Source organism: Schistocerca cancellata, chromosome 1 (assembly GCF_023864275.1).
Source record: "Schistocerca cancellata isolate TAMUIC-IGC-003103 chromosome 1, iqSchCanc2.1, whole genome shotgun sequence".
NCBI lineage: Eukaryota > Metazoa > Arthropoda > Insecta > Orthoptera > Acrididae > Schistocerca > Schistocerca cancellata.
In genome coordinates, this window is record NC_064626.1 from 136,840,965 (window position 1) to 136,867,795 (window position 26,831).

Sequence of the window (26,831 nt, forward strand, 5' to 3'; positions counted from 1 at the left end):
CTGTTTACTGAGTTCACTGCTTTTGTGCATATCTCCTTATCTTATCTTGTGATCCAGAGTGAGTAAAATTTGCTGCCACATTCTGATTTGGTTCAGAAAAAATTTTATTTTTCGCTATTAGATGTGACAATTAATCGTATGTGGCAAAAATTAACCCTATATTGAATGACGATGTTTCTTAGTAAAAATATACTGTTGTTTTCCATTTAAGTGCACAGACAGAAAAAAATATGCAATATGCAAATGATGCTGCCTATTTTATGTATAATCCATTCCTTTATGTTTTAAGAGTAAACATTTGATTTGTTTTGTAATAATCGTTATCCACACAGCAGTTATGAAAACCAGCTATCCAAGCCAAAATCTTTATAGAGTGACATGCTTGTTTAATTTAACAAAGATGAAAACAACCTTGAGTAGCTACTCTAATTTGAGCCACTCTATTTGTAGTGCAGCTTTCACTCTTGAATTTAATTGTTACAGAGTAATGCTTTCATGTAACTATTAAACAAAGTGGTCATAATAAATGTCATATTATCTTACATGATACATATGGCAGGAAGCAAAAATTGAGGGTTGTACACAATAAGATGGTGGTAATAACGTGTGAGCTGTGAGAGAACAAACATAAAATCAACACATCAGCACTGAACACAATAATAAATGGACAAGCAGAATTTGTGAGCTTTGTGTTAATATTGTTAGTTACCTGGGTCACTGGTGGGTGTAGTGACAGGACTACATCCATTGTTAAGTCGGAAGCTTGCAGAACGGAAGATGAGACCTGCCTTTGGATAACACCTCTGTGACCGAGAGTTGTCGCTGCTGTTGGCCTCAGCTGTGTCATTGCCAGATGTTACATTGTTAAGTCTCCCAGCAAAACATTCACCAACAATAATGTACAAATGATTAAGCTTCCCCCAGCAATGTCAATAGAAGAATAATGTGAAGTACAGAATGATGCCATTTCCAGAATATTTATAATGCTGTTAAATTTATCTGTACTTTATTAGGATGTAAGGATTGTTTTGGGTTCTTTTTCAATCAAGCAATTTAATAATTTCAGAAGAGCAATGCAGCTTTGAAATTTGTTCATGTGTGTTAATAGTATTTTTAAAAAAAGTAAGGATAGGTCAAGCTAGCTATTATTTAACATCTTACTTGAACTGAATTAATAAACAGCGCATTCTCAGGACACAAGCAGGGTAAATCAGAAGGTTATACATTAAGCTTGCTGAGTATCCAGTGTCCACTGCTTCTTGTAATGTGTAAGTATTTGCAATGTTAGACAGCCATTATGTACTTCACAAAATCTTTATAATAACAGTTAATACCTTTATACCGTTTGTAAATTTCCACCACTGCAATATTTAAAAGCACACTAAATAACCAGTAGGAGCATAATATGTTGAGCATACTAATTAACTGAACAATATGAGGCATTAGAAATGATCTCTCTTCCTCATTTAAAAAAAGAAATAAATTGCAGTAACGCTAGCCACTTTTCTTTATTTATGTACACTCTATTGGCACAGTAAAATAATCTATGAACATCTAGCACACAACAAAGGAGATGGTTAGGCCGACATACTATTAGTGGGATGCTTATTTCGCAACGAAAATCAAAGGTCAATGTATGTGAAAGTGCTGAACATTGCATAGCAATGCCTTTCCAATTGCAAGCAAATAGATGCAGTACATACCAGCAGCCTGTTGGAACTTCTGTGAGAGTGCCCTCACAGATCCTCCTCGAGCAACTCTTGAGAAACCTCCACTGGAAGGTGATGGAGAACCTTCCCTGTCATCTTGCGGTGTTGACGATCTTCTTCTGCTAGCAGATGTGGTTCCTGACTGTGACGTACTTGTGGTGGAAGACTTCTCAACAGAGCTTTGTTGCACTGAAGATCTAGAATATTTGCTTTCTGTTTGTCGACTGTGACTGCTGCTATATGCTTCTTCATCTTCATAATGCCCACTAGTTCTGTCAGGACTGGATCGCATAGAGCCTGTGACTGAACTGGTGACATAGTAGCTACTCCTTTTGTAGCCGTCACTGTCATCACCATCGTCAAACTCTGTAGTGATGTCATGTCTAGGGGAATCTCTATCATCCCCTGATGACTGCAGACGAGTAGTGAATACCGTTTGCCCTTTCCCAGTTGTGTAGGTGGTTGTCTCACTTGATCCTCTAGTGACTTTTCCATAGCTTGTCTTACGGGAAACATCTTGGTGCTCATCATCCTCATCATCTTTAGTGAAAATTTGTCGCCGCACAGAGGCAGGAGTTTTATCTTTTGGGTGTGGTGATCCTCCACTTGGTCTTCGTGTGACAGTTGTTACAGTGGTGCTATAATATTGACCACCAGAGACTGGCTGTTGACTGTCATCTTCATAATCTGGGACAGTCTTTTCAGGTGAACTTCTGGAGGGGGAACTTCTTCCAAAGCTCTGCCTGACACTTCTGTTCTCAAGTTCCTGATCTTGTGTCTTAAATGTCTTGCTTGTAACAGTAGTGGAGCTCACATATCTTTGTGTTTCTTCTGCAGATTTGTCACCTGACGCAGTAACTCTGACACTTGACTGAGGCTTCCTGTAACTGAGGTCATCTCTTACTTTAGGCTTCCTGCTACTGTCAATAGAAACCTTCTCAGTTCTAGTTGTATCAGTCTTCTTAACATCATCTTCTGTAAGCTTTGACCGTCTAATACTGTTACTGCTAACAGCTGAGGTCGTAATGCTTGCTAACCTCACAGTGCCATCAGCTGAGTATTCTCGATCTGGTGATGTGCCCTTACCCACCGATGGCTTTCTGCTGGGTTCTGGAGAGTCATATTCTTGATCAACATCATCTCCATCTCTGTAATCTTCTATTGACAGTGGTTCTTTATCTTCAGGTGTCTTATACTGATAGTGAGATTTTGTTATTTTTGAAACAGGTTCTTCACCAGGACGACAGACAGTTTCACCTGAAAGAAATATTTATGAAGACATTAGATAAAGAGATGACAAAGTACAAGGTTGATAAATTCTTTGAAGCTGTACAATCCCAAAGGGCATATAAATTTACAAAACATTGTCAGGATAAAGACATGTTCAATTAACCTTGCTTCACAAGGAAAGAATTGCAGACAGAAATACAGGAAAGGTTCAGGAAGAACCACAGCACAACTGCTCCACATACAACAGGCACATTTTTAGATTTTTCAGAAGTGCTCAAGTCAGTTTACCAAGAATTTCTGCTTAAGGAATTGAAGAGATATAATATCAGTGAGTCAGAAAGACAACTACTGTCTACCATCTTAATAAACTGCAAACAGTGCACAAAATTTACATGCAAAATAGATAATACAATTAGGGAATTCCAGTCCACAAGCATACCAGTATTACAGTAATATAGCGCATTCCCAACTTTCACTTCTTGCATTTCTTCCTGATTCAACCATAACTCATACAAAATAAGTTATCCAGATGACACCTCTCTTTTTGTATTATGGGAAAGACTCTGAAGGGCTAGAATCAGTTTCTGTTAGAGGTGTGACAAAAGAAACTTCATATTTTCTTCATCAACTATCTCAGCAATTGATATAGCCAACATAAATTCCTTTGTACTTACATAGGCAAAAATATTTTTAAAGGGTGAGCCACATTAATTTTATATGAGCCAGGTGCATTGCAGCAAAAAATGGCATAGCCCAAAAAATCAGGTAATAACTTATCCCTACATATCTCTCCTCCGTCAATCTAGTAATCACTCACTTGCTCTCTTATGAACTTCCAGATATCCCAAAACAACCCAAATTACTTCAATATTTGAAAATCATGTGCCAGTCTAATGTACTGTTATTTTAATGAGTTTTCTTGGTATCATTGTTTAATGAAATTGGAAGATAATTGAGTTGTATGCTCATTTCCCACTGCTTGATATGTTCTTGCATTGCATATGCACATCTGAAGGATATTTCTTTTGGAATATAAAAACAATTCTTCCATCTTTCCATTTTTTTTTTATTTTCATGTTGTTAGCTTGTATTGGCCATAAGTGTTAAACTGTGCATCTGGAATAATGACAACTGCCAGTAGGAAATGCATTCTGATGTCTTGTCCATCACAGTGCACAGTCTTCATTAATTCCCCTACAGCAAGCAGACCATTACAGACGATTTTCATGTTAAAAACACACCTGCACACACTTCCTATAAACAGGTAACAATTGTTAGACAGAGGACTAGCCAACATGCAAACGTGCTTTACAGTAAGTCTTAGTATAGTATGAATACTGCAGAAAAGTGAAATTAAGCTAGCACATGAATTACTGCTATGAATTATTTGTAAAACAAAAATGTCCATCAATATGTTCCTTGTAATTGTATAATTTCCTTGTACCAAATCAAAGTACAGCAAGTGCAGTGACATTCATGACTTCAACACTAAAAGTAAGAGCAGTTGCTTCAGACAGAACTAAATTAAGAATAACAGACCATAGTCCTTATATCAAAGGTCAAATATGGTTTAATGAGCTCCCAGACAATACAAGAATATGGCAAGTATGTTTAAGCCAGAAAATCAGCAAGTATTTTACCAAGATCATACACGGAATATATGAAAGTTGTAAAAATAATTCAACCACAATGAAGATAAGAAGCCTGTCATTCTATGAACATATTTTAAAAACTGAAACCATAAAGGGTTGTACATAAGATATTGAATTGCCAGGAGACCAGGAAGAAGCAAGTTCCATTTGTGAAAGAAGTACATTAGGATCTAAGGAAACATAGTATAAAGAAAGAAGATGCATGAAACAGTGAGAAATTCAGATTAGTAATAGTGGGTGTGGTGGATCAATGCAATGAGAAAGTAAGAACAACACAGAGAGTATTTTTGGAAGAAGAGCAACAAAACTTAGTCAGAGAATAAATTAATACTGGCTACAGAACTTAAAAAGTGAAGGCAACTGTGTTACCATATCCCATAAGTGACTGAAATGATCAAATAAATACCAGAAATGAAGGTTAATTTGCTTTCAAATATGACAATAGTAGTGTGTGTGTGTGTGTGTGTGTGTGTGTGTGTGTGTGTGTGTGTGTGTGTGAGAGAGAGAGAGAGAGAGAGAGAGAGAGAGAGAGAGAGCAAAAACTATCAACTTTGTTTCTCTTTGTCTTCTTCCAGCATTGGCCTTCTCTGCTCTCTGCTCCTTACCACACTGCACCTAAAACTTGCAATGTCTGTCTTTCATCACAGTGTATCTTCCAGACTATCATCAGATTGGTTTCTTAGTCCATTCTCATTGCAGTAAAATACTACCTTGACATTAGAGAAATAGGATTGCTCACATCACTAAGATACAATTTTGTTGTGACATATTAATGCACAACTTTCTTTCCTCACTTTAAATTTTCTCCGTACTCTGTAACCTCTTTGATCATAACTGATCAACTCAGTGGCAGAGAATGAACAGTCTACAACATACCACATCATGCTCTTCTACAGAAAATTTCTTACATGAAGTTTGACACAAAATAAACAACACTGAAACTGCAAACTTAACAAATCTGCTGTTCAGATTTTTTCTGCATGTCATTTTTCATGATTCTGTGTTGGTACTTTGTCATTTTTACCATCTGCAGCTGGTATGTATACATTTGACATTCAGTGTCTCTAGGCTGACTTTGATGACACTTGTCACAATTGAAGTTCAAGGTCAAAAAACATTGCATACTAATATGCCTTGTCAAACTGTTCCTCAGTAACATGACCAGTCTTGTTTCTTTTGTGTTAACATATTATAGTTAACATTTTATATTATTTAATTCTCTGACAGTATGAGTCTCATAAAACTTTCTTCCTTCAACACACAGTAATTACTTTGAATCTTCTTTTTACATATTCACCAGAACAAAAGGCAAATAGCTGTATTGCTGTTAATTGTTCTTCCTAATCATGAGATTTCATCCATTGCTGAACTGAATGAAAGGTGATTTGTTTTCCTTCATTTGCAGTAATTAAAAATTATTTGGTTACACCCCCAATACAATTGAGCTTGTCAACTGCTGCTAATAACACTTTTTTTATGCTTCGATTCATAAAAAGAATTTCTTCCTAGAGCACACTGCACATGGGCAATGAAACTATTCAGGTACATCTCACAGAGCCTGCAGAATGAACTTGTCAATGAAATATTGAACGCATCACTGAACTAGTTGCATGGATAACAAGCTGTCTCATAAACAAATCACTGAACTAGTTGCATGTATAACAAGCTGTCTCATAAACAAATGTTTATCTCTAAGTGATATGTTCTGTAATACACAGAGTTCCAAAACCAATTGTTAATAAATGTAAACTGCATAATTAACTTTGCATATAATAAGAAAAATGGGCAAAAATTTTGAGTCCTTCAGCCACAAGATTTATCAGTTCTATAGAGTTTCAGGAAAAGATGAAAAGAAAATACAATAATCTTTCTGGTGAATACTAAAGGAAAAATAGGAGGAGGGAAAATTATCCCAGATTTCACAAAGCTAAATATGACACTCAGATATTTCAAAATTTTTGTCAGTATTTAAGAATGTAACTTTGTGTGAATGTGCTTTCCTAGAGCCATGCACTTTGTTATAGCTATTAACTCTTCAGAGAATTATTAAAAGGATCTCTCAAAGAAAATTAAAGTAGATTGTGGCTGTAAATTTGAAGTAAACTAACATATCTTCACAGAAGGCAGCTTCTATACAGTAGAATAGTGCAACATTAGTCACATTTGCAAACTTTTTCACTTCTGAACAGTTATTTTTGAGCACACACTAATATAAATACATGAACAAGAGAATAAATTTTTTTAAGTTTTGCTGTTCTTCCCACAATAGCTACAAAAATTTTTAATGGTGTGCCACTGAATATACTTTTGAGACAAAAGAGTATTAATTGTTGGAATGAATAATTACATCACTAATGATAATGATCTCTGAAAACAATTTTCTAGTATATAACAACTTATACACAAAGCAAACTACTAAATGTATAAGTATTTCGTGGCTCACCTTTTTCGTATACTTCCTGCAGGTGTACAGATTTATGATTTCCATTGTAATGTAAAAAACTCAATGTTCCCAACACAACAGTGACAACAAATACATTTGGAACAACCATCCATGTTATAATCAAAACAGTTGAAGCAGATATCAAGAAAACAAGTAGTTCTAAAGCTGAACTTTTTGTGTAATCATTCTCCACATCAGGCTCCATGACTTAATAAGCATTTGCTTACAGCATCATTGTGAGGAAAATTTGTTTTCACTTTTCTGCTGTGAGCAGAGGATTCTCTAAACCATAATTTTGGTCTAAATTTCATAAAGGAACAAATCATTTCTCCTTCAGATTTAGTCTGTATCTTAACTTGAATATGAATAAGAAAGTAATCCTCGATTATGTATCTGGATTGAGACACAGCTCACATATCCACCCAGGCTGCTGCTCTCAGTAGCAGGAAGGCAGTCACTGACTGCTTCCAAACTGCTGCAGCATGTGGCTCGGGCACACAGCCAACTCCCAGAGTGCCTCCAGATTGGTAGGTTTAAAAACCCCTGACCAACAGCCTTGAGTGGGGGCAGAAGCACTTCCTATCTGATCAATGCGACCAATGCCCTTCACTCTTTAACATGCAGTAAACACAACCACCATATACTGCTCGCTACATCGATGGTTTGAGTTATTTCTGGCAGAGTACATGCTGTCTGCACTGCTCTGCAAAATGTTTTGGAAGTTATTCTGAGAACTTGGCAGTGGGCCTAGACTAAGAATTATCAGCAGGAACTGCTTGCATCCTAACAAACTAATAAATATACTAGATATTCACACATACACTCGTTATACCACTTCTAGAAATGTATTCACTATATAGTTATGATATATATTGGCAGCCCTGCACAAGTACTGTAGTACTTTATTTGCACATACAAGAATGCCAGAGCAGTTAACACCCTTTTCTAGTTATAAAACGTACTGAAACTGTTCATGCACTTTAATTCTTACTTAGCTAAGTCTGCTTCTTAATGTTTATGATGCTAATTATGACTATAGACTGTCGTATGAATGTAACAAAGACCACACATAAAATTTTGTAAGTTTTGTCTAGCTATCAAATATTTACATGTCAAAATTCTTTACACAAAACATTACAAATGTAGTATCCATGGTATAAAAGTAGATTACTGAATCTTCAAAAAGCATTCCAGGAACTGCAAATTATTTTCTATGGCATTGGTGTTCCCCTTTTGCTTCACGAATTTTATTGCATCTGAGACATTTTGCAACTATTTATGCTCAAAAGTACACGGAATTACAGAGAAGTTAACAGTTTGATATTGTACTATGAACGAGTAACTGTCAGAAAAAATTTTTGAAATGTTGCTCTGATTCATTACTATGCTATTAATCTGGTATCTCACACATTTATTCTCACTCAAGATCCAAAAATTCTGGAACAGCTGTGTAGTAGAGTTTGTTACAGAACATCATAACATGCTGAGATGAGTCAGTTGATGGGAATTTACTGACCTCTTATGACATCCCTTGTCAGTGACACAGTCCCGTCAGAGCGAACAGCTCCCCGTTCTGACACTACAGTTGTCGTGGAACTGCTGGTAGTTTCCGTTACCACCTGCTGATCATCGCGAGGCTTCTTCAGAATACCTGGTCTGCGGCCACCATCGCCTGTGTAAAACCACACTCCATTACACTGATTTGAAAATTTGTTCTGCAGTTCGTACAGTAAATTATGACAACTCTATATCCTACAAAGACTGATCTTGAAGATACAATGTAAGGAAACATTCTACATAGGATATATAATGCTTTTAATGCCTTGTGCATCACAGGCACTACAGTTACTATGGGACATAGGTTACAGTAGTAAAACTATACATCATTTAACCCTGACACCATACGAAGACTTGCTAAATCACATATACTTTTAACGCATGGTGCATCACAAGCACTACAATTATTGTACACAGTGAAAATGATATAAAATCTTTAGGAAACTTGCTTCATAATTTACATCAATTGGTGGGAATAATATCATAGAACCAAGTGAAAGTTTAACTACATAGACTAATACAATTTCAGGAGACATTATTTATAACAATACATTTATTCAGCAGTATGATGATAATTGTGGTAAGCAAAATGATGATGTGAGATGGAAGCTAGATACAGAAGAAGACACAATTTGTCAGCTGGAGCAGGATAACTCTAAGAGACATAGTGTTGCTAGTGGCTATTCTGCTGCAGATTGCTTCTGAATGCTTTAGCAAACAGTATGTCTCTGTTACCTGGTTGTTGTGGCTCATCCTTCGGTTTCTGGTGTATTCTGTCTTCAGTCTCACCTGTAAAAAAGAAAAGAAAATTTTCTAATAGATATCAAGACACAGATTTCACTTTACATATGTACAAAATTTCAGCTAAAGTATCAATTATGCACTGGCCCATGAGTATAAAGGGATGTTGCACAGTCTTATGAAGATGGACTCTGACCTTATAATTGGATCAAAATGATGAAGCAATGGGCTACCAAGCACAGTTTGGCTTGGCAGGGGGTAGTTTATCAGCTTGCATTTAGCTCAGGATATATGGCTGTGGAAGCAACAGCTGTTCTATTCTGCACTGAGTATATTCATTCTTTAATATACAATTCTAAGTTCACTTTTTGGGACTGTAAGAGTTTTATCACATCCTGTGCACTTTTGCTGCTAGTGTCAGACTTTTTGTTGTTACAGTAACCACAGTCTACAAGGAAACAAACTGTGCAATGAAAATGAATCATAACAGTAATATAAAGGGTATTCAATGAAACCCAGTCACTAGTGTAAAGTAACACTAATGATTTTATTAACTCAAATATGTAGCACACAGAGTACACAAACTCAAAATAGTTGCTAAAACTGTTGGCACATTTATCCCATTGCGACTCTAGCCAGTCGATTCCATCCTTGATGAAGCTAGTAGGCTACTGTCAGATCCAGGCCTAGACCCAGTCACATACTTCGATGTCGGATCCAGGCCTAGACCCAGTCACATACAGCGATGTCCGTTGCGAATCAATGTCCACGAATAGCTGCTTTTAGAGGTCCAAACGAAAGTCATATGGTGAAAGATCGGGACTGTATGGTGGATGCTCCAGGTTTCCCACCAAAACTGCTGCAATGTCGTCTTCACAGAAATGCTTGTGTGTGGGTGGGTATTATCATGCAGGAGGATAACACCATTGGGCAACATGCCTCGGCGTTTTGGCTTGATGGCTCATCTAAGGCTCTGTAAAGTGGCTTGATAAAGCTGGGCATTGATGATGGTTCCCCGTTCCAGGAACCCGACAACAGTGGTCAAAACAGAAGGACATCATGACCTTACCAGAACTGGTGTTTATGGCCTTTGATTTCTTTGGAGGTGGTGAAGTCGCACGTTTCCACTGCTTGCTGTGATGCTTCTTTTTCGGTTCAAAATAATGATGCCATGTTTTGTCACCTGTGACAATATGCAGCAGAAAGCTGTATTCCTCCTCATGATAACGTTGCAGACAACTCAAAGACAGCACCGTTCGAGTACTGCGCTGTTCGGTGGTCAGTTGGTGGGGAACCCACTGTGCACAATTTTTTTGAAAGTTCAAGTGTTGATGCATTATGGTGTGGGCAGTGCCCATGCTAATACCCAGTAACTGATGGATCTTGTCCACATTGATTCTGCGGTTGTCCAAGACTAAACCATTTACTTCCACAACTATTTCTGGTGTGATGACACGATGAGCCTGTCCAGGATGAGTGTCGTCTTCCTGTGACTCTCGTCCCTCAAGGAATGATTTGTGCCATTCCACAACACTTGAATGACTCAGACTGTATTAACCAAACACAGCCTTCATCTGTCGATACGTTTCACGGTCTCCAACTCCCTCCGCCGCCAAAAATCGAATCTCTCCTCGTTGTTCCTGCTTTCTCGCCTGCATGTTTGGTAGTGGACAATAACTTGTGTGACCACCTTCTCTTCAGTGTGAAACCACACTGGCGCTATGCAACATCAAATGGTGCACAACCATTCTACCAATAGATGGTGCCACTATACTCGCAGTTACATTGTGCCACCTTACGTGTAAGGCAAAGGCAGATGCACTGACCAGGTTTCATTTGAATGAACCTCATACTATTGCCCACAGCTATGTCTACAACTGACTGTGGCGACAGGTATCTGATGTAGCAGAGCAATTTGACAGTGGCAAACAGAATAAAACTTGTGATAGAGCTTATTCTGTGATTCATGATATTCTCCAGTTTTGCAAAGAAAATTATTATGGGTCTGTAGGTGTAATAAATTTCAGAAAATAAATCTTCCACAGGTGTAGTTAATTTATTTATTTTATATTCTACCATAACATTATGACAGGATAAATGTAGCAGTCTACTACACCTGCGGTTGATTTATTTCCTGAAACATTCAGTGACTGATTGATGCGAGAGTGTCTGTCCCGAAAACAACATTATGATCCCAGAATTGTGCATACAAGCTGAAAAGAAATTTGCATGAACTCTGAAGGATAAAGTTAATGAAAATTAAGAGTTCATTTCTCTGGTACATACATAACAACGTGGTATTAACACTCTTCTAAAGTCATTTAAATATCCAACACAAAAGCTTCCTAAAGCAGAAATTCTGACATACAATCAATGCTGTGACATTTTACTCTTTCCTGAAATAGTCAAAATAATCTTAATGAGGTTGTCATGTTGCTGACACCAAATTCACTAAAAGTACTGTAACATATTTCAACACCACTTTTATCTGTGGGGGAAAAGATCACACTATTTCAATTATTTTTTACTTTCCACTGTACTATAAATACGAACAATTGAGAAGTCAAATCCTCAAGGGAAAAATGCAAAAGCCACCAAAATGAAGAAACTGCCATTCTAAAGACTGATGAAAAAATATACCCCAGCACTTACAAAAAAGGACACTTCTTTAATTAATCATTTCTACAAGACTCTATTTTCTGTACAATGTGACACATAGTGTGCTCACTGTTGTGTTGGTGAGACATCATCACTATGCTTGCAGCAGTCAACTTGTTAAAGCACCTCCTTATTAAAGTAATTACAGAACTAATTGACTCTAAAATATCCACCTGAAATGCCATGCAGATGCTACAAAAAATGTCAGTATCAAGGGACAGAATGTTTGCTATTGCAGCAGAACAGTAGTGGTGGGGAAGAGACAGTTAGTTGAGATGTTAAGTTTCTTCACATTCTACCAGTTGGAAGTTCAAGGTCTGCTATGCTACCCATATCAATATAGTATGTACTTGGAATCAATGAATGCTATAGATTTTGTGATAGCAAGTGTAACATTACACTAAAGCCTATATTAATTAGATACTACTAATATTGTTACTCAAGTCTACACTTACTTGTGGCGATGCGCTCATGCTTCTGTATAAGTGCTCTGAGTGACTGCTGCCGCTGTGAAAGGACACGAGTATCCTCGACCAGGTGCTCACTAGGTGCTGAGGGCTGTTCAGCTTGATCCTGGGGCAGAATGAAACTGTCTCGCAGCTTCGCTCGTGGTTTTTCGCGGGGAGCTGTTGGCTGTGAGACAGCATTTCCACCTGAAAAATCAGTATAATTCTTTGTGTAAGTTAAATTCTATGTCTTCAAGTTTGTTTCTGGTCTCCCAAGTAATTAACTGGAAGATCTGTCAGATAACTTCTTTATGGTGCTTGTGCTGATGACACTGTTGCAATACTTAATGTCTTCAGTGTTTTGCATTGATTATATATCAAAAATAATCAGCTAAAGCTTATGTTTATAGTCTGTGAATGCTCAAAACAATTAAGGAATCTTCACTGGTACGAAGGTCTTATTGGAGGTAAGTTTCTGTTACCTTCCTCTGAAGGAAGGTTGAAGAGGGCTTTTCTGAAGGAAAAAAGAGGATACCATAATATAAGTGAACCCATCAAATGCTAAACGAAACAAGACATAAAAATTAAAAACATGCAGAGAGAGAATTGTTTTTGAAATAATCATGGATCACCATGGTCATTTCAAATTAGTATCCTAATCGTCATCAGGCATTAAGTGCAACACAGAAATCCCATAATAATTTATTAGGCAAAGTCATAATGTAGGTGGTTTGCTGGTATCTTCCTCTGACCTGTTATTGAATGTTAACTATGTATCTATGTTGTGTAGGTCGTTAAGATTAGTGCTTATGCAATATATTGGCACATTTGTGTTGCTATGTGTGAATAAGCTCTTCTGATTTTTTCTTGTAATCCAGGAGATATTTTAGAGCAATTTCATTAATGTAACATAAGAAGATACCTATGTTTCCTTTATGACCATGTTCTTCTTGTGGTGGAATAAATTATTATTGTGAAAAATCAGTTACAGATGGCTGTTACCACTGCTCCTATTCTACTGGACAAAGCTGTTAAACAATGGAATGTGGAACCCCCCCCCCCACCAGAAATGGTTGTCAACGTAACCACTGGATTCTACTGAGCTTAATTATCCTCCATCTTATACTAGGAGAAATGTGTATGTCACATATATTTTATAAAGATGGAGAAGATGGTACACAACCTTTCCAAAAATAGCATAATGCAGAGTACTGTAAGTTTTATTTCTTGAAATGTGCAATTTGCTTGCACATGGAAATTTCTGGTGTGTGTAATAGGGGCTGTTGATGTTACACACACTTTAGCATGCACAGTGGGAACCACATTCTGTTATATGCCAGGGTCTGCCTGAGATCTGGTGATTCAGTGAATGATATGTCTCAAACAGAAAAGGTACAGCGAGAATTTGCAAAATTGCAGCAAACAAGCAGACACATGACTGAGTTACACATCATTCTTCTCCTTATTTTATTTATATTGATTACCGTTGACATTCACAACAACTGAATGTCAGTCGTCAGAGAGGACTGTCATCATGCTATCATGCAGTTCTTGAGGACTGACTAACTGTGTATTTACATGCAAAGATTAAGTTCTCAGAGCAGTCACATAGTAAAACTGAGACAGGTTATTATTAAGAGGAAGAAATGATCTACAGCTTTTAAATACTTTTCAAAAATCATGTTGTGGTACAATATTTCTTTATTGAAACAATACTAGTTTGTCAGCCAACAGACCATAATCAGGCATTAAGAATAACAGTAATAAAATGTCATACAGCTAATCATGATTGTTTGTATTAAAGCCACAGTTATCCATTTGCTGTGGCAAAATTATAAAATTTAAAAAAGCAACAGAGGTACAAATGAGGCAATATTTTCTCAGAGAAAAGACTGGAGTGGTATTTTCTCACATATGTCAAATGCAGAGTCAAATAGAGAAAATAAGCCACATCTTTTGCTCCTGCCTGACAACATATTGGCCACATGCAAATTTGTTACTTTCCTAAATCTCATATTTTAATACAGCAAATAGATAATGATGATTTTAATACAAATGATTGTGTCTGGTGTAAGGGATGTAATTAATGTTGTACTTAATGCCAGAGGATGGTCTGCTATTTGATCGAAACTGGTAGTGCTACAATAAAGAAATCTCATATAACTATTATGTTGTTGCTGTTGTGTGAGGTATGGAAAAATATAACAACATGATGTTGATGAGATATTGCTGATACTGGTTTGGGTAAAAAGAAAGCGTTTATGTCAAAGTTGACCCACAAATGCCATATTATAGGGTTGGTGCATAAGTTCGTAACTTTCTCCATTACTTTAATAAACACAACAAATAAACGTAACAGAAACTTTACTCATCAATAATATATTCTCCTTCACTATTTACAACAGTCTGCCAATGCAGCAATAACTCTTGGATTCCGTGACTAAAAATCACATGGTTTTGAGGTGAAGAACTCATCAAGTCATGTTCGGAGTGCATTTTCATCCACAAAGGTTGGGTTGATTTGGGGGAGGAGACCAAACTGCGAGGTCATCGGTCTCATCGGATTAGGGAAGGATGGGGAAGGAAGTCAGCCGTGCCCTTTCAAAGGAACCAGCCTGGCATTCACCTTAAACGATTTAGGGAAATCACAGAAAACCTTGGTCCATCCAGAAAGGAAGTTCCTTGAAGACTGCTCTATTGAGAGCAGAAAAAATGAAAATCTGAGTGTGCAAGATCAGGTGAATAAGGTGGCTGTGTAAAGACTTCCCAACACAACTCCTGTATTGCATTTTTTGTCAGTCTAGCAGAATGCATATGGGAGTTATCGTGGAGTAGCATCACTTCACACAGTCTTCCTGGACATTGTTCTCACACTGCATCTGCAAGACACCTCAGCTGTTGACAATAAATGTCAGCAGTGATGGTTAAACATTGAGGAACCAATTCGTAGTACACCATACCACTGCTGTTCCACCAGAAACATAACATTATCTTTTGTGGATAAGTGCAGTTTTCTGTACACGGAGTTGCTTATATCAGCATATAGACAACATTTGTCATCAGCAGTAATGATACAGAATACATATGGTTCATGTTGTTCACGAACCAACTAATGACAAACAAGAAGAGATGCACTTATGGCCACCTGCTGATTTTTTTGATTTTAGCTTAGAGCTCGCGATATCCATACAGCCAAAAATGTCACACATTGGTGAAATGATGACAGTTCATCACATTTGCCAGCTCTCGAGTACACTGATGTGGATCATTTTGGGCTAACGTGTTTAAATGCTCTTTATCCCAAAGGTCTTCCTGAATATGGAGAGCCAGAAATGCCAAAACAATCCTCCTTAAATGAGAAAACCATTTTCTTTCCATGCTCTTTCCGGTGCTATTATCACCATACATGGCACAAATTTTCTGGCTGCTTCCACTGCTGTAACCCTTCTATTGAACTCAGACACAAGAATGTCTCAAGAATGTTCTGATTTCTCCACTTGCCACTCCATTTTCTAGTGTCCACAGCTCCACTCACTGTCTCCAAATGACAAAATGACAGATTGTAAACTCAAATAGCAACACTGAACTACAAATAAAAGAAAGAAAAATCGATAAATAAATCAACAGCAACCGGAATACCTACATGCAAAACAAAAACCTAAGAACTTATGCACCAACCTAATATTTATTTTGTTACTTCCGATCCCAGTGAATAATTTGTGCCAGCAGAGTAAACTTGTGCGTCATTTAAATAAAATTAAGTTGTAAAAATAATTCGTTTCCTCTAGCAGTGAAGGAAACAAAAGAGAAATTAGGAGTAGGTATTAAAATCCATGGAGAAGAAATAAAAACTTTGAGGTTCGCTGATGACATTGTAATTCTGTCAGAGACAGCAAAGGACTTAGAAGAGCAGTTGAATGGAATGGATAGTGTCTTGAAAGGAGGATATAAGATGAACATCAACAAAAGCAAAACGAGGATAATGGAATGTAGTCGAATTAAGTCAGGTGATGCTGAGGAAATTAGATTAGGAAATGAGACACTTAAAGTAGTAAAGGAGTTTCGCTATTTGGGGAGCAAAATAACTGGTGATGGTCAAAGTAGAGTGGATGTAAAATGTAGACTGGCAATGGCAAGGAAAGCATTTCTGAAGAAGAGAAATTTGTTAACATCGAGTATAGATTTAAGTGTCAGGAAGTCGTTTCTGAAAGTATTTGTATGGAGTGAAACATGGACGATAACTAGTTTGGACGAGAAGAGAATAGAAGCTTTCGTAATGTGGTGCTACAGAAGAATGCTGAAGATTAGATGGGTAGATCACATAACTAATGAGGAGGTACTGAATAGGATTGGGGAGAAGAGAAGTTTGTGGCACAACTTGACTAGAAGAAGGGATCGGTTGGTAGGACACGTTCTGAGGCATCAAAGGATCACCAATTTAGTACTGGAGGGCAGCGTGGAGGGTAAAAGTCGTAGAGGGAGACCAAGAGATGAATACACTAAACAGATTCAGAAGGATGTAGGTTGCAGTAGGTACTGGGAGATGAAGAAGCTTGCACAGGATAGAGTAGCATGGAGAGCTGCATCAAACCAGTCTCAGGACTGAAGACCACAACAACAACAAGCTTCTACAAACTAAGTTTGTGTGTTTGTGACTTGCTATCTCGGTGGGCTGTAAATAGGAAGCATATGCCAGAGCAGGGCAGAGAGGGGGTGGGGGCGTTACTCACGAACGTGCTGCTCGTGGCGGGAGACGATTTCGCGCAGGTGCGGCGCGGTGGGGGCGCTCTGCTCGGGCATGTCGTCGTCGGCGTCGTCGCGGGGCTGACGCTCCGGCGTCGGCGTCGGCTCAGCTTCGGGCTGCGGCCGCACGGCCTTGAGGGCGCGCAGGCCGCCGAACAGAGGACGGCCGCTCGAATCGCGGATCTCTGCCGGCGACGGCTCTGCGGGCGCCGACGGCTCCTGGCTGTCCGGCGAGTCTGCAGACACACCGCCGAGTTTCACCCTGGCGCTGGGCAAGCCACTACTGTCATCCACATTACTACGCAGTTAAAACGGTGCACAGAGCACGGTCCCAGCTGCAGGTTCATCAATTATTCAAAAACAGTCTTAATCGCATTTATTATTATTATTATACCGCCAACCGGTTTCAACCCGACGTAGGGGTCATCTTCTGGGCGTTTACACCATTGGTCGACTGCTGGTGGTGTCACTCCTGTCTACATGACGTCATGTAGACACAGTAATCTTACAGTGCAAACACAATAGACCAAGTGTGAAAGTTGTAAACTGTGTGCACATCTAGAGGTAGCGTAATTCACAGCGTGCTAACTACCCAGACTTATTCATCCAGTATTTGAGAATGAGATCACTTAGCCATTTCCATCAAATTTCACACATAATTTCAGACCTGTACGGAACTTCTTCTCGGTAACACTTTCCACAAAATAATGAAATAGTTGATTTTCTCGCTTGCTACATTTTCGCTGTTCATGCAGAAAAAAAGGGTTCAAATGGCTCTGAGCACCATGGGACTTAACATCTGAGGTCATCAGTCCCCTAGAACTTATAAGGGCATGGGTGTGTGTGTTTCTCCTTGGGATAATTTAGGTTAAGTAGTGTGTAAGCTTAGGGACTGATGACCTTAACAGTTAAGTCCCATACGATTTCACACACATTTGAACTAGAACTTAGAACTACTTAAACCTAACTAACCTAAGGACATCACACACGTCCATGCCTGAGGCAGGATTCGAACCTGCGACCGGAGCAGTCGCGCGGTTCCGCATTGAAGCGCCTACAACGGCTCTGCCACCGCGGCCGGCTCATACAGTAGAACTTTACGAAACATGACGTTTTAATTTCGTACTTCTTTACTTGTAACTCTACTCGCAACTCACTTTGCAGACAGGATCCGCTTGCACCACCGAACGTACCTGCAAGATTGTATTATTGTACGACACAAAAGATATATTGTCCAACATTGAGATGCATGAAAACCTAATTTTTCTTTAAGTGTGGCGCAAATTATCCAGGCTATTCTCATTCAGCGCTTAACGTCAAATATTTAACACATTAATTTATTTGTGAAACAATCAGACGTTTGGAGTTCTTTTATTCATGGGAGCTCGATTCTTTAAAGAATCGGGGGAGAATTGATGTCTACTCAAGACGGCATGTCCATTTGTTGCTGCTGTCTCAGCGTGCCGGTCGAAGTCCATCTCCTATATATTCTCGCCTAATAGCATGACGGCCACGAAGCGTCACTATAATGCAAATGAAAATACACGAGTCTATTATATCGGATGTTCCACATCTCTGGAGAAGAACCATCTGACCAGTTCCAAAATTGGTGCAAAACCACACTGATTGTTGTGGTATATCATTTCAAAACGGTAGCGTGGTCTGCACGTCAACAGACTGAGTAGAAAATTCATGCTGCTTTATTTAACTTGCGATTCTGCTGATAAAATGACTCTGTGGGGTGCAGTAGAAATCGATAAAAATTTGGTAGTACGATAATATCTAAACCACTAAGTGCGTACAGTTTATTCGCTAAGGAATCATACCTCTATTTTGAACATCCTTACAACAGGCAAAAATTCTGCAAAAATAAAACTTACAAGATGCATTTATGTCAGAGTAGAGAGGATTAGAGGTCGATATACAAACATAATGACATACACGGAAGGCTGTACCCCTGATTTCTAAAAATAAGCGTGTCTGGGTAGCACTTTAAACCGTAGTGACAATTTCATTCATAATTAATTAACGAAATTATCCTTACCACGACAGACAGGAATGAAATGTTTTTGATAACTGCTTCATTCACACTTCGTTTCCCGCGGATTTCGTTTTCGTTCTGTTGTTCGTGTAGACTTCAATTATTAACGTAGTAAAAAATAGGTGGGCAGCAAACGGAACACTGTCTCTGACATCTCAACCGTGCGCATATACTGTGACATTCAAAAGTACTTTCTAACAATCAGTTTTTCTTGTAAAGTCAGAAACATTTAAATCTATTAAAGAACTACGGTAATTTCAAACGATATCTTGTACCAGCTGCGGTAAAGGAGAACTTGAAAAAATTAAAATAGCCTTTTTCTGTCATTAGGTAAATTCACAGAATTGAAAACGTCTATTCCACTGCAGCCTTCGGACTCCATATTCGTTTTGCATGATCTGTCGTCGCTAGAGCTTCGGAAAAATACGGTCAGTTTAGGTTTACTTTCATTATTCAAACTTTGGATTAACGAAACTGCTCCTTTTCTGGCACTGAAGGGCAAAAAATCTAGCTCAGTTAACTAAAATATCGATAATTTTGAAGAAAGTGGGGTATTCATTTTCCGTAAGAGACCTGTAAATAAAATCTAAAGAAACTAATAATTTCCTCTAAAATGTTTATTATGATATTTGAAATTTCATGTGTTACGTTTAGTAAGCAGAATCTGAAATGTGGTATTACCAACACAATTAACTAAGTTCCGCGAATCAGGAAGATGATATGGCAACAACATAACGTTTGATTTGTAATAATCCTCTTTAAGATGTATCAAGTTTTTATGTTTTTGTATATATGGATATGTGTTTGGGGTGGGGGGAGGGGTTGGGGGAAGAGAGATAAATAATGTTCAGTAATAATTTTTATTTATCACATTTAAAAATTTAAATCAGGCACTGTTGACGGTAGACACTTCTGGTATTTTGCAGTTCATCTAAGGTACCGCTTTCACTTCCTTTTTCATAAGAACGCGATTTTTAATCCCATATAGCAGCTACAGTGTTGTTCTTTGAGCATCACAAAGAAGAAAACCTGGATCTACCTGGATAATAATGCTAACATCCTTCACTACTTTTTACGCAGATCTCTCAGACACGGTGCTCGTGAACCGATTTCGCAGTAACCTCCTCTGATTGGTCACATAAACACTCTAATACTGAATCTGAAAATGCGGTTCTTGCAGCCGTATTTCTTTTTCGACAATCGATATTCGCACTCATGTAAACGATTACCGTTTTTGAAACGTGCTTGAGTTTGTTTCCTTGTGGTCGGATAATCTGGACGGAGAAATTTTTGCGGGAAAGGAGAAGAAGAAATATTCAACTGAGTAAGAAGTTATCCTATATGTAATTTGAAGAAGCGCAAATATCCTGCTGACTAAAAGAGAAACCGTGATTTCAAAAAACCATTAGTATAAAACAACTCCTTTTTCCTGTCCTTTATCCCGTATCTTCAAGGGATCGGCACGTTAATTATTGGATTTGACAATGGTAATGGTAGAGGCCAGCCTGATGACCTTCATGTCGATACCCCGCCCCCCCCCCCCCCCCCTCTGAGGTAGAATTAGTGTACCTGAATTGTCTGCGTCTAGTGTTACCCCAAGTCATAGTGTGGGTGACAGCCCGGTATTCACCAAGTCGGATGTGGGAAACCGACTAAAAACCACATCCAGGTTGGACAGCATATCAGCCATTGGCGTTAATCCACAGGGCGGGGCGGATTCGCGTCGGGGCCGGCGCCTCCGAATCCGAGAAACGGTGTGTATACTCGCGCGGCTATCCGGGTGGGTCTATTACTGTAAAACAACTGGAAAACCTATGTTTGACAAGCCTAACCAGACTGATTCAGGTCTTAGCATCTAAACTCGTCAGCGAAAATCTGTTTCAGACAGGTTTTCGTGTCCGCCGCTCGTGGTCTCGCGGTAGCGTTCTCGCTTCCCGAGCACGGGGTCCCGGGTTCGATTCCCGGCGGGGTCAGGGATTTTCACCTGCCTCGAGATGACTGGGTGTTTGTGTTGTCCTCATCATTTCATCATCATCCAGGAAAGTAGCGAAATTGGACTGAGCAAAGATTGGGTAATTGTACGGGCGCTGATAACCACGCAGTTGAGCGCCCCACAAACCAAACATCATCATCATCAGACAGGTTTTCGTCTTCTGGAAGTTGTCCTGCATCTAAAAAGTCACCAGTAGCTTAACATGTGTATGTGCATATGTGTTTGGTTGTGTGTAATTTCGTACATTCTTGGTTAAGTCCGATAAATGTACCCTTTGCCGTATCTGCCTTAGGAAATGTCAAGAGATATTCAGTATGAAGTACCCCCGTTGTCGGCACAAGATGAGTATTTTGCGATGCACACCGAACTGCAGGAAGAGGTGCTGCGCATCGGGGCATACAAAGCAGCACTAGACGTCTCTCCGTCGGATAGCTTGCCAGCACGCTCCGATACGAGTGCATGGGTCACTAGTGATTATCACTGGAGAACCATTTGCTACGTGCCCGTAGCCTACAAAACTTCAGCCGATGCCGAGCTAGGTGAGCGTGCCGAGTGGAAAGAATCACTGTTTTACTGTGGGAGATATGTGGTCGGACCTTCACAGTGTAAATCTGCGATCTCTGCCGTGACTGGCTGCCGAGCTGATTGTGACTAGTGGTCCGGCCAAAGATTCTCGAACTTTTCCACATTAATAGTGGTATGTCTGAGCTAACAGTCACAACAAGAGGCTTCTGCATTGTTGACGAAACTCGAGTTTACGGATGTCACTAACTTTAAAGTTTGCCTGATGTAGTACGTGACTTATAGTTTTTATTGCATCTTATGACGTGATTTTGCGCGTCAACAGAGCTGTTTAGGAGATGCATATGTGAAATAAAGCAGAATCGATTTTCTGATCAGCCTGTCGATGTCCAGATCGCACTAGATTTTAGAAGGGGCACGTTGCTGTTTTTTTCCATAGTTTCGAAACAATTTTGTTCTTTTCCAGAAACCCAAGTTTTAAGCCGCTAGGAACATTCAAAACACTCACACTCCACTCCAGAGAGAAAATACAGGGTGTTTCAAAAATGAGCGGTATATTTGAAACGGCAATAAAAACTAAACGAGCAGCGATAGAAATACACCGTTTGTTGCAATATGCTTGGGACAACAGTACATTTTCAGGCAGACAAACTTTCGAAATTACAGTAGTTACAATTTTCAACAACAGATGGCGCTGCGGTCTGGGAAACTCTATAGTACGATATTTTCCACATATCCACCATGCGTAGCAATAATATGGCGTAGTCTCTGAATGAAATTACCCGAAACCTTTGACAACATGTCTGGCGGAATGGCTTCACATGCAGATGAGATGTACTGCTTCAGCTGTTCAATTGTTTCTGGATTCTGGCGGTACACCTGGTCTTTCAAGTGTCCCCACAGAAAGAAGTCACAGGGGTTCATGTCTGGCGAATAGGGAGGCCAATCCACGCCGCCTCCTGTATGTTTCGGATCGCCCAAAGCAATCACACGATCATCGAAATATTCATTCAGGAAATTAAAGACGTCGGCCGTGCGATGTGGCTGGGCACCATCTTGCATAAACCACGAGGTGTTCGCAGTGTCGTCTAAGGCAGTTTGTACCGCCACAAATTCACGAAGAATGTCCAGATAGCGTGATGCAGTAATCGTTTCGGATCTGGAAAATGGTCCAATGATTCCTTTGGAAGAAATGGCGGCCCAGACCAGTACTTTTTGAGGATGCAGGAACGATGGGACTGCAACATGGGGCTTTTCGGTTCCCCATACGAGCCAGTTCTGTTTATTGACGAAGCCGTCCAGGTAAAAATAAGCTTCGTCAGTAAACCAAATGCTGCCCACATGCACATCGCCGTCATCAATCCTGTCCACTATATCGTTAGCGAATGTCTCTCGTGCAGCAATGGTAGCGGCGCTGAGGGGTTGCCGCGTTTGAATTTTGTATGGATAGAGGTGTAAACTCTGGCGCATGAGACGATACGTGGACGTTGGCGTCATTTGGACCGCAGCTGCAACAGGGCGAACGGAAACCCGAGGCCGCTGTTGGATCGCCTGCTGCACTAGCTGCGCGTTGCCCTCTGTGGTTGCCGTACGCGGTCGCCCTACCTTTCCAGCACGTTCATCCGTCACGTTCCCAGTCCGTTGAAATTTTTCAAACAGATCCTTTATTGTATCGCTTTTCGGTCCTTTGGTTACATTAAACCTCCGTTGAAAACTTCGTCTTGTTGCAACAACACTGTGTTCTAGGCGGTGGAATTCCAACACCAGAAAAATCATCTGTTCTAAGGAATAAACCATGTTGTCTACAGCACACTTTCACGTTGTGAACAGCACACGCTTACAGCAGAAAGACGACGCACAGAATGGCGCACCCACAGACTGCGTTGTCTTCTATATCTTTCACATCACTTGCAGCGCCATCTGTTGTTGAAAATTGTAACTACTGTAATTTCGAAAGTTTGTCCGCCTGAAAATGTACTGTTGTCCCAAGCATATTGCAACAAACGGTGTATTTCTATCGCTGCTCGTTTAGTTTTTATTGCCGTTTCAAATATACCGGTCATTTTTGAAACACCCTGTACATTCTGAAAACAATACGCTCGGATGTGGCGAAGCCACGTCTCCGCAATGTCCTTCTGCGAAGGTTGAAAGGTAGTAGGATTGTTGACATTTTTAAAATTATCGATATTTAAAAAATATCATAGTCTGCCCACGATATATCGACAACTGCATCGATATAACGGTGAGGAAAATATCAGTGCACCGGCCTATAAAACTGTCGGCTGCAAATTGTAAATATACTGCCAGTTTTAGAGCTATATATTTAAGTATTGATTTATTATTAGATATTCTGTACATCAACAGGCTAGCAGCCTGTTTATCCCCCTTACAGAAAGAATTGGAAAGAAATCTATGCACAATGGCGATAATCACTTTGCTAACAATCGTAACTGCTAGTAAGTAACACAATAAAGAGTGTGCGATGGGTCAGTCTTTCGGTTTCGTCATGTATCGGATTCGTCCGGAACACTTCATGTCGACGTCCCTATTTTTTCGTATCCGCAAACGCCAGCGACCTGGCAGTTATAGTGACAAAATTGCGTGGTGAAATTAAACGTTGCAGTGGTTCTTGATAATGCCGTGCGCCGAATACTTCAACATTTCCGCTCGAACGTCTCCGCTCACCGCAAAGACCGATCTTATCGTTTAAATCTTTCTTCATTATTTTTAGCAAATGTTTTTGAAGAATGCCGATGTAAACAAATAGCGCAATAGCTGCGTTAAAAATTGTTTATGAGCGCAACTGGTGTGCCATTTCTTCACATCGGAAATATTATTCCATTTACATCCCCCCCCCCCCCCCCTTTGGAATCGCGCTTCCTCTTTGTGCCACCTACACACTTGCTTCAGCCAAAAAGAAAGACTGGATGTGATGAATGCTCAAAGAGTAGTAAGATCCTTCACACAGTGAAAGTAACATTATGTTGTACTACAATTTCAATATTTACCGAAAATTGCGAAAAAAATATAATATAAAAATATCGGCACTCGGTATTGCCATCTCTACATCGATATATCGGGTAGAAAAATATCGTCGATTTAGGTAAAGACATCGATATTTTATCAACAGGTTTAGAAGGTAGGAAATGTAATGTTGGAAGTACGGCTGCGAGAGAGGATCGTGAGTCGAACTTGGACGGTTCGGTAGGTAGAGCACATGGCTCCGGAAGGCAAGGGTCCCGATTCCGGCACACAGTTTAAACCTGTTACGGAGCTAGAAATCAGTGCACACTCTGCTGCAGAGTGAAAATTCATTTTGGAAATATTTCTGATACTACAACACCGCTGTTACTGATGGACTAAATACACTATGTTCAAAAGTAACTGGACACCACTATGTAATGCGAAATTGAGCACTAGATATCACGGGAGACGGACCCGCCATTATAAAAGGAGGCGGAGAGTATTTTTTCATCATTGGAGAAGTAGAAACAGAAGGATGAATCAGTCAGGAGAGTTCAATGACACCGAATATGTACTGGACACTAGATGTCACCCGAGGAACAAACCTATCAAGTTGCCCAAGTCGACTGTTTGTGTGTAATCTTAAGGTGGAAACGCGAAGGACCAGCCACTGCTAATCAAGACCAGATAGACCTCATGTACTAACAGACATGAGCCATCGAACACTGTGCTGGCTGGTTGAAGAAAATCTCATGAAATCAGCTGAAGGAGTCACTCGCGAATTTCAAAGTGATGCCAGCACTCCAGCTTACTTTTAACTTTATTTTTTTGTTTTGTGTTTGAGTCATCAGTCTTCTGACTGGTTTGATGCAGCCCGCCACGAATTCCCCTCCTGTGCCAACTTCTTCATCTCAGAGGTCCTCAATTATTTGCTGGACGTATTCCAATCTCTGTCTTCCTCAACAGTTTTTGCCCTCTACACCTCTCTCTAGTACCGTGGAACTCATTCCCTGATGTCTTAACAGACGTCCTGTCATCCTCTCCCTTCTCCTTGTCCGTGGTTTCCACATATTCCTTACCCCTCCGATTCTACGCAGAACCTCCTCATTCCTTACCTTATCAGTCCACCTAATTTTCAACATTCGTCTGTAGTACCGCATCACAAATGCTTCGATTCTCTTCCGTTCTGGTTTTCCCACAGTCTATGTTTCACTACCATATAATGCTGTGCTCCAAACGTATATTCCGGGAAATTTCTGCCTCAAATTAAGGGCTTAGTTTGACGTAGTAGACTTCTCATGGCCAGGAACGCCATTTTTCCAGTGGTGGTCTGCTATTGATGTCTTCCTTGCTCCCTTCGTCATTGGTTATTTTGCTGCCTAGGTAGTAGAATTCCTTAACTTAATCTACTTTGTGACAATGGAAATGAGCGTTTGGCCCCTTGCGGGGCAGGTCCGGCCTCCTTGGTGCAGGTCTTATTACAGTCGACGCCGCATTGGACGGCCTGCGCGCCGGATGGGGATGAAATGATGATGAAGACAACACAACACCCAATCCCTGAGCGGCGAAAATCTCCGATACAGCCGGGAATCGAACCCGGACCCGTAGGATGGCAATCCGTCATGCTGACAACTCAGCTATCGGGGAGGACCTTTGTGACCATCAATCTAGAAGAGTGTTCATTCCATTCAGCAGATCATGTAATTCTTCTTCACTTTCACTCAGGATAGCAATGTCATTAGCGAATCGTATCATTGATATCCTTTTACGTTCAATTTTAATCCCACTCCTGAATATTTCTTTTATTTCCATCACTGCTTCTTCGATGTACAGACTGAACAGTCCAGCTAGCACAATGAATACAGTTAAAAAGAATGGGCTACAAAATGTGGAAGAGCTCCTCATAAGCCACATATTTCTGTAGTCAATGCTAAGCGACACATGAGGTCGTGTAAAGATTAAAACATCACTGGACAGTGGATGACTGGAAACGGATGATGAATCATGCTATACCCTGCGGCAGTCAGATGGAAGGGTTTCAGTTTGTCGGATGCCTGGATAACGTTACTTGACATAATGCGTTGTGCCAACGGTGATGTACGCAAAACGCGGTGTTAACGATATGGGGGCGT

At 39.8% G+C, this 26,831-nt stretch overlaps 1 protein-coding gene across 1 annotated transcript in view; it reads right to left on the reverse strand.

The window, feature by feature from the left end:
* The window catches only part of LOC126166863 (microtubule-associated protein futsch-like), a 474,845-nt gene that overhangs the window by 104,300 nt on the left and 343,714 nt on the right, over nucleotides 1-26,831 (reverse strand). The window contains exons 7-12 of the mRNA XM_049920436.1: nucleotides 17,167-17,415; nucleotides 12,446-12,643; nucleotides 9,327-9,380; nucleotides 8,551-8,706; nucleotides 1,704-2,966; nucleotides 710-838 (exon numbers count right to left, since the gene is read on the reverse strand). Of these exons, the coding sequence (XP_049776393.1) occupies nucleotides 710-838; nucleotides 1,704-2,966; nucleotides 8,551-8,706; nucleotides 9,327-9,380; nucleotides 12,446-12,643; nucleotides 17,167-17,415 (2,049 nt within the window). The remainder of the gene's footprint in view (nucleotides 1-709; nucleotides 839-1,703; nucleotides 2,967-8,550; nucleotides 8,707-9,326; nucleotides 9,381-12,445; nucleotides 12,644-17,166; nucleotides 17,416-26,831) is intronic.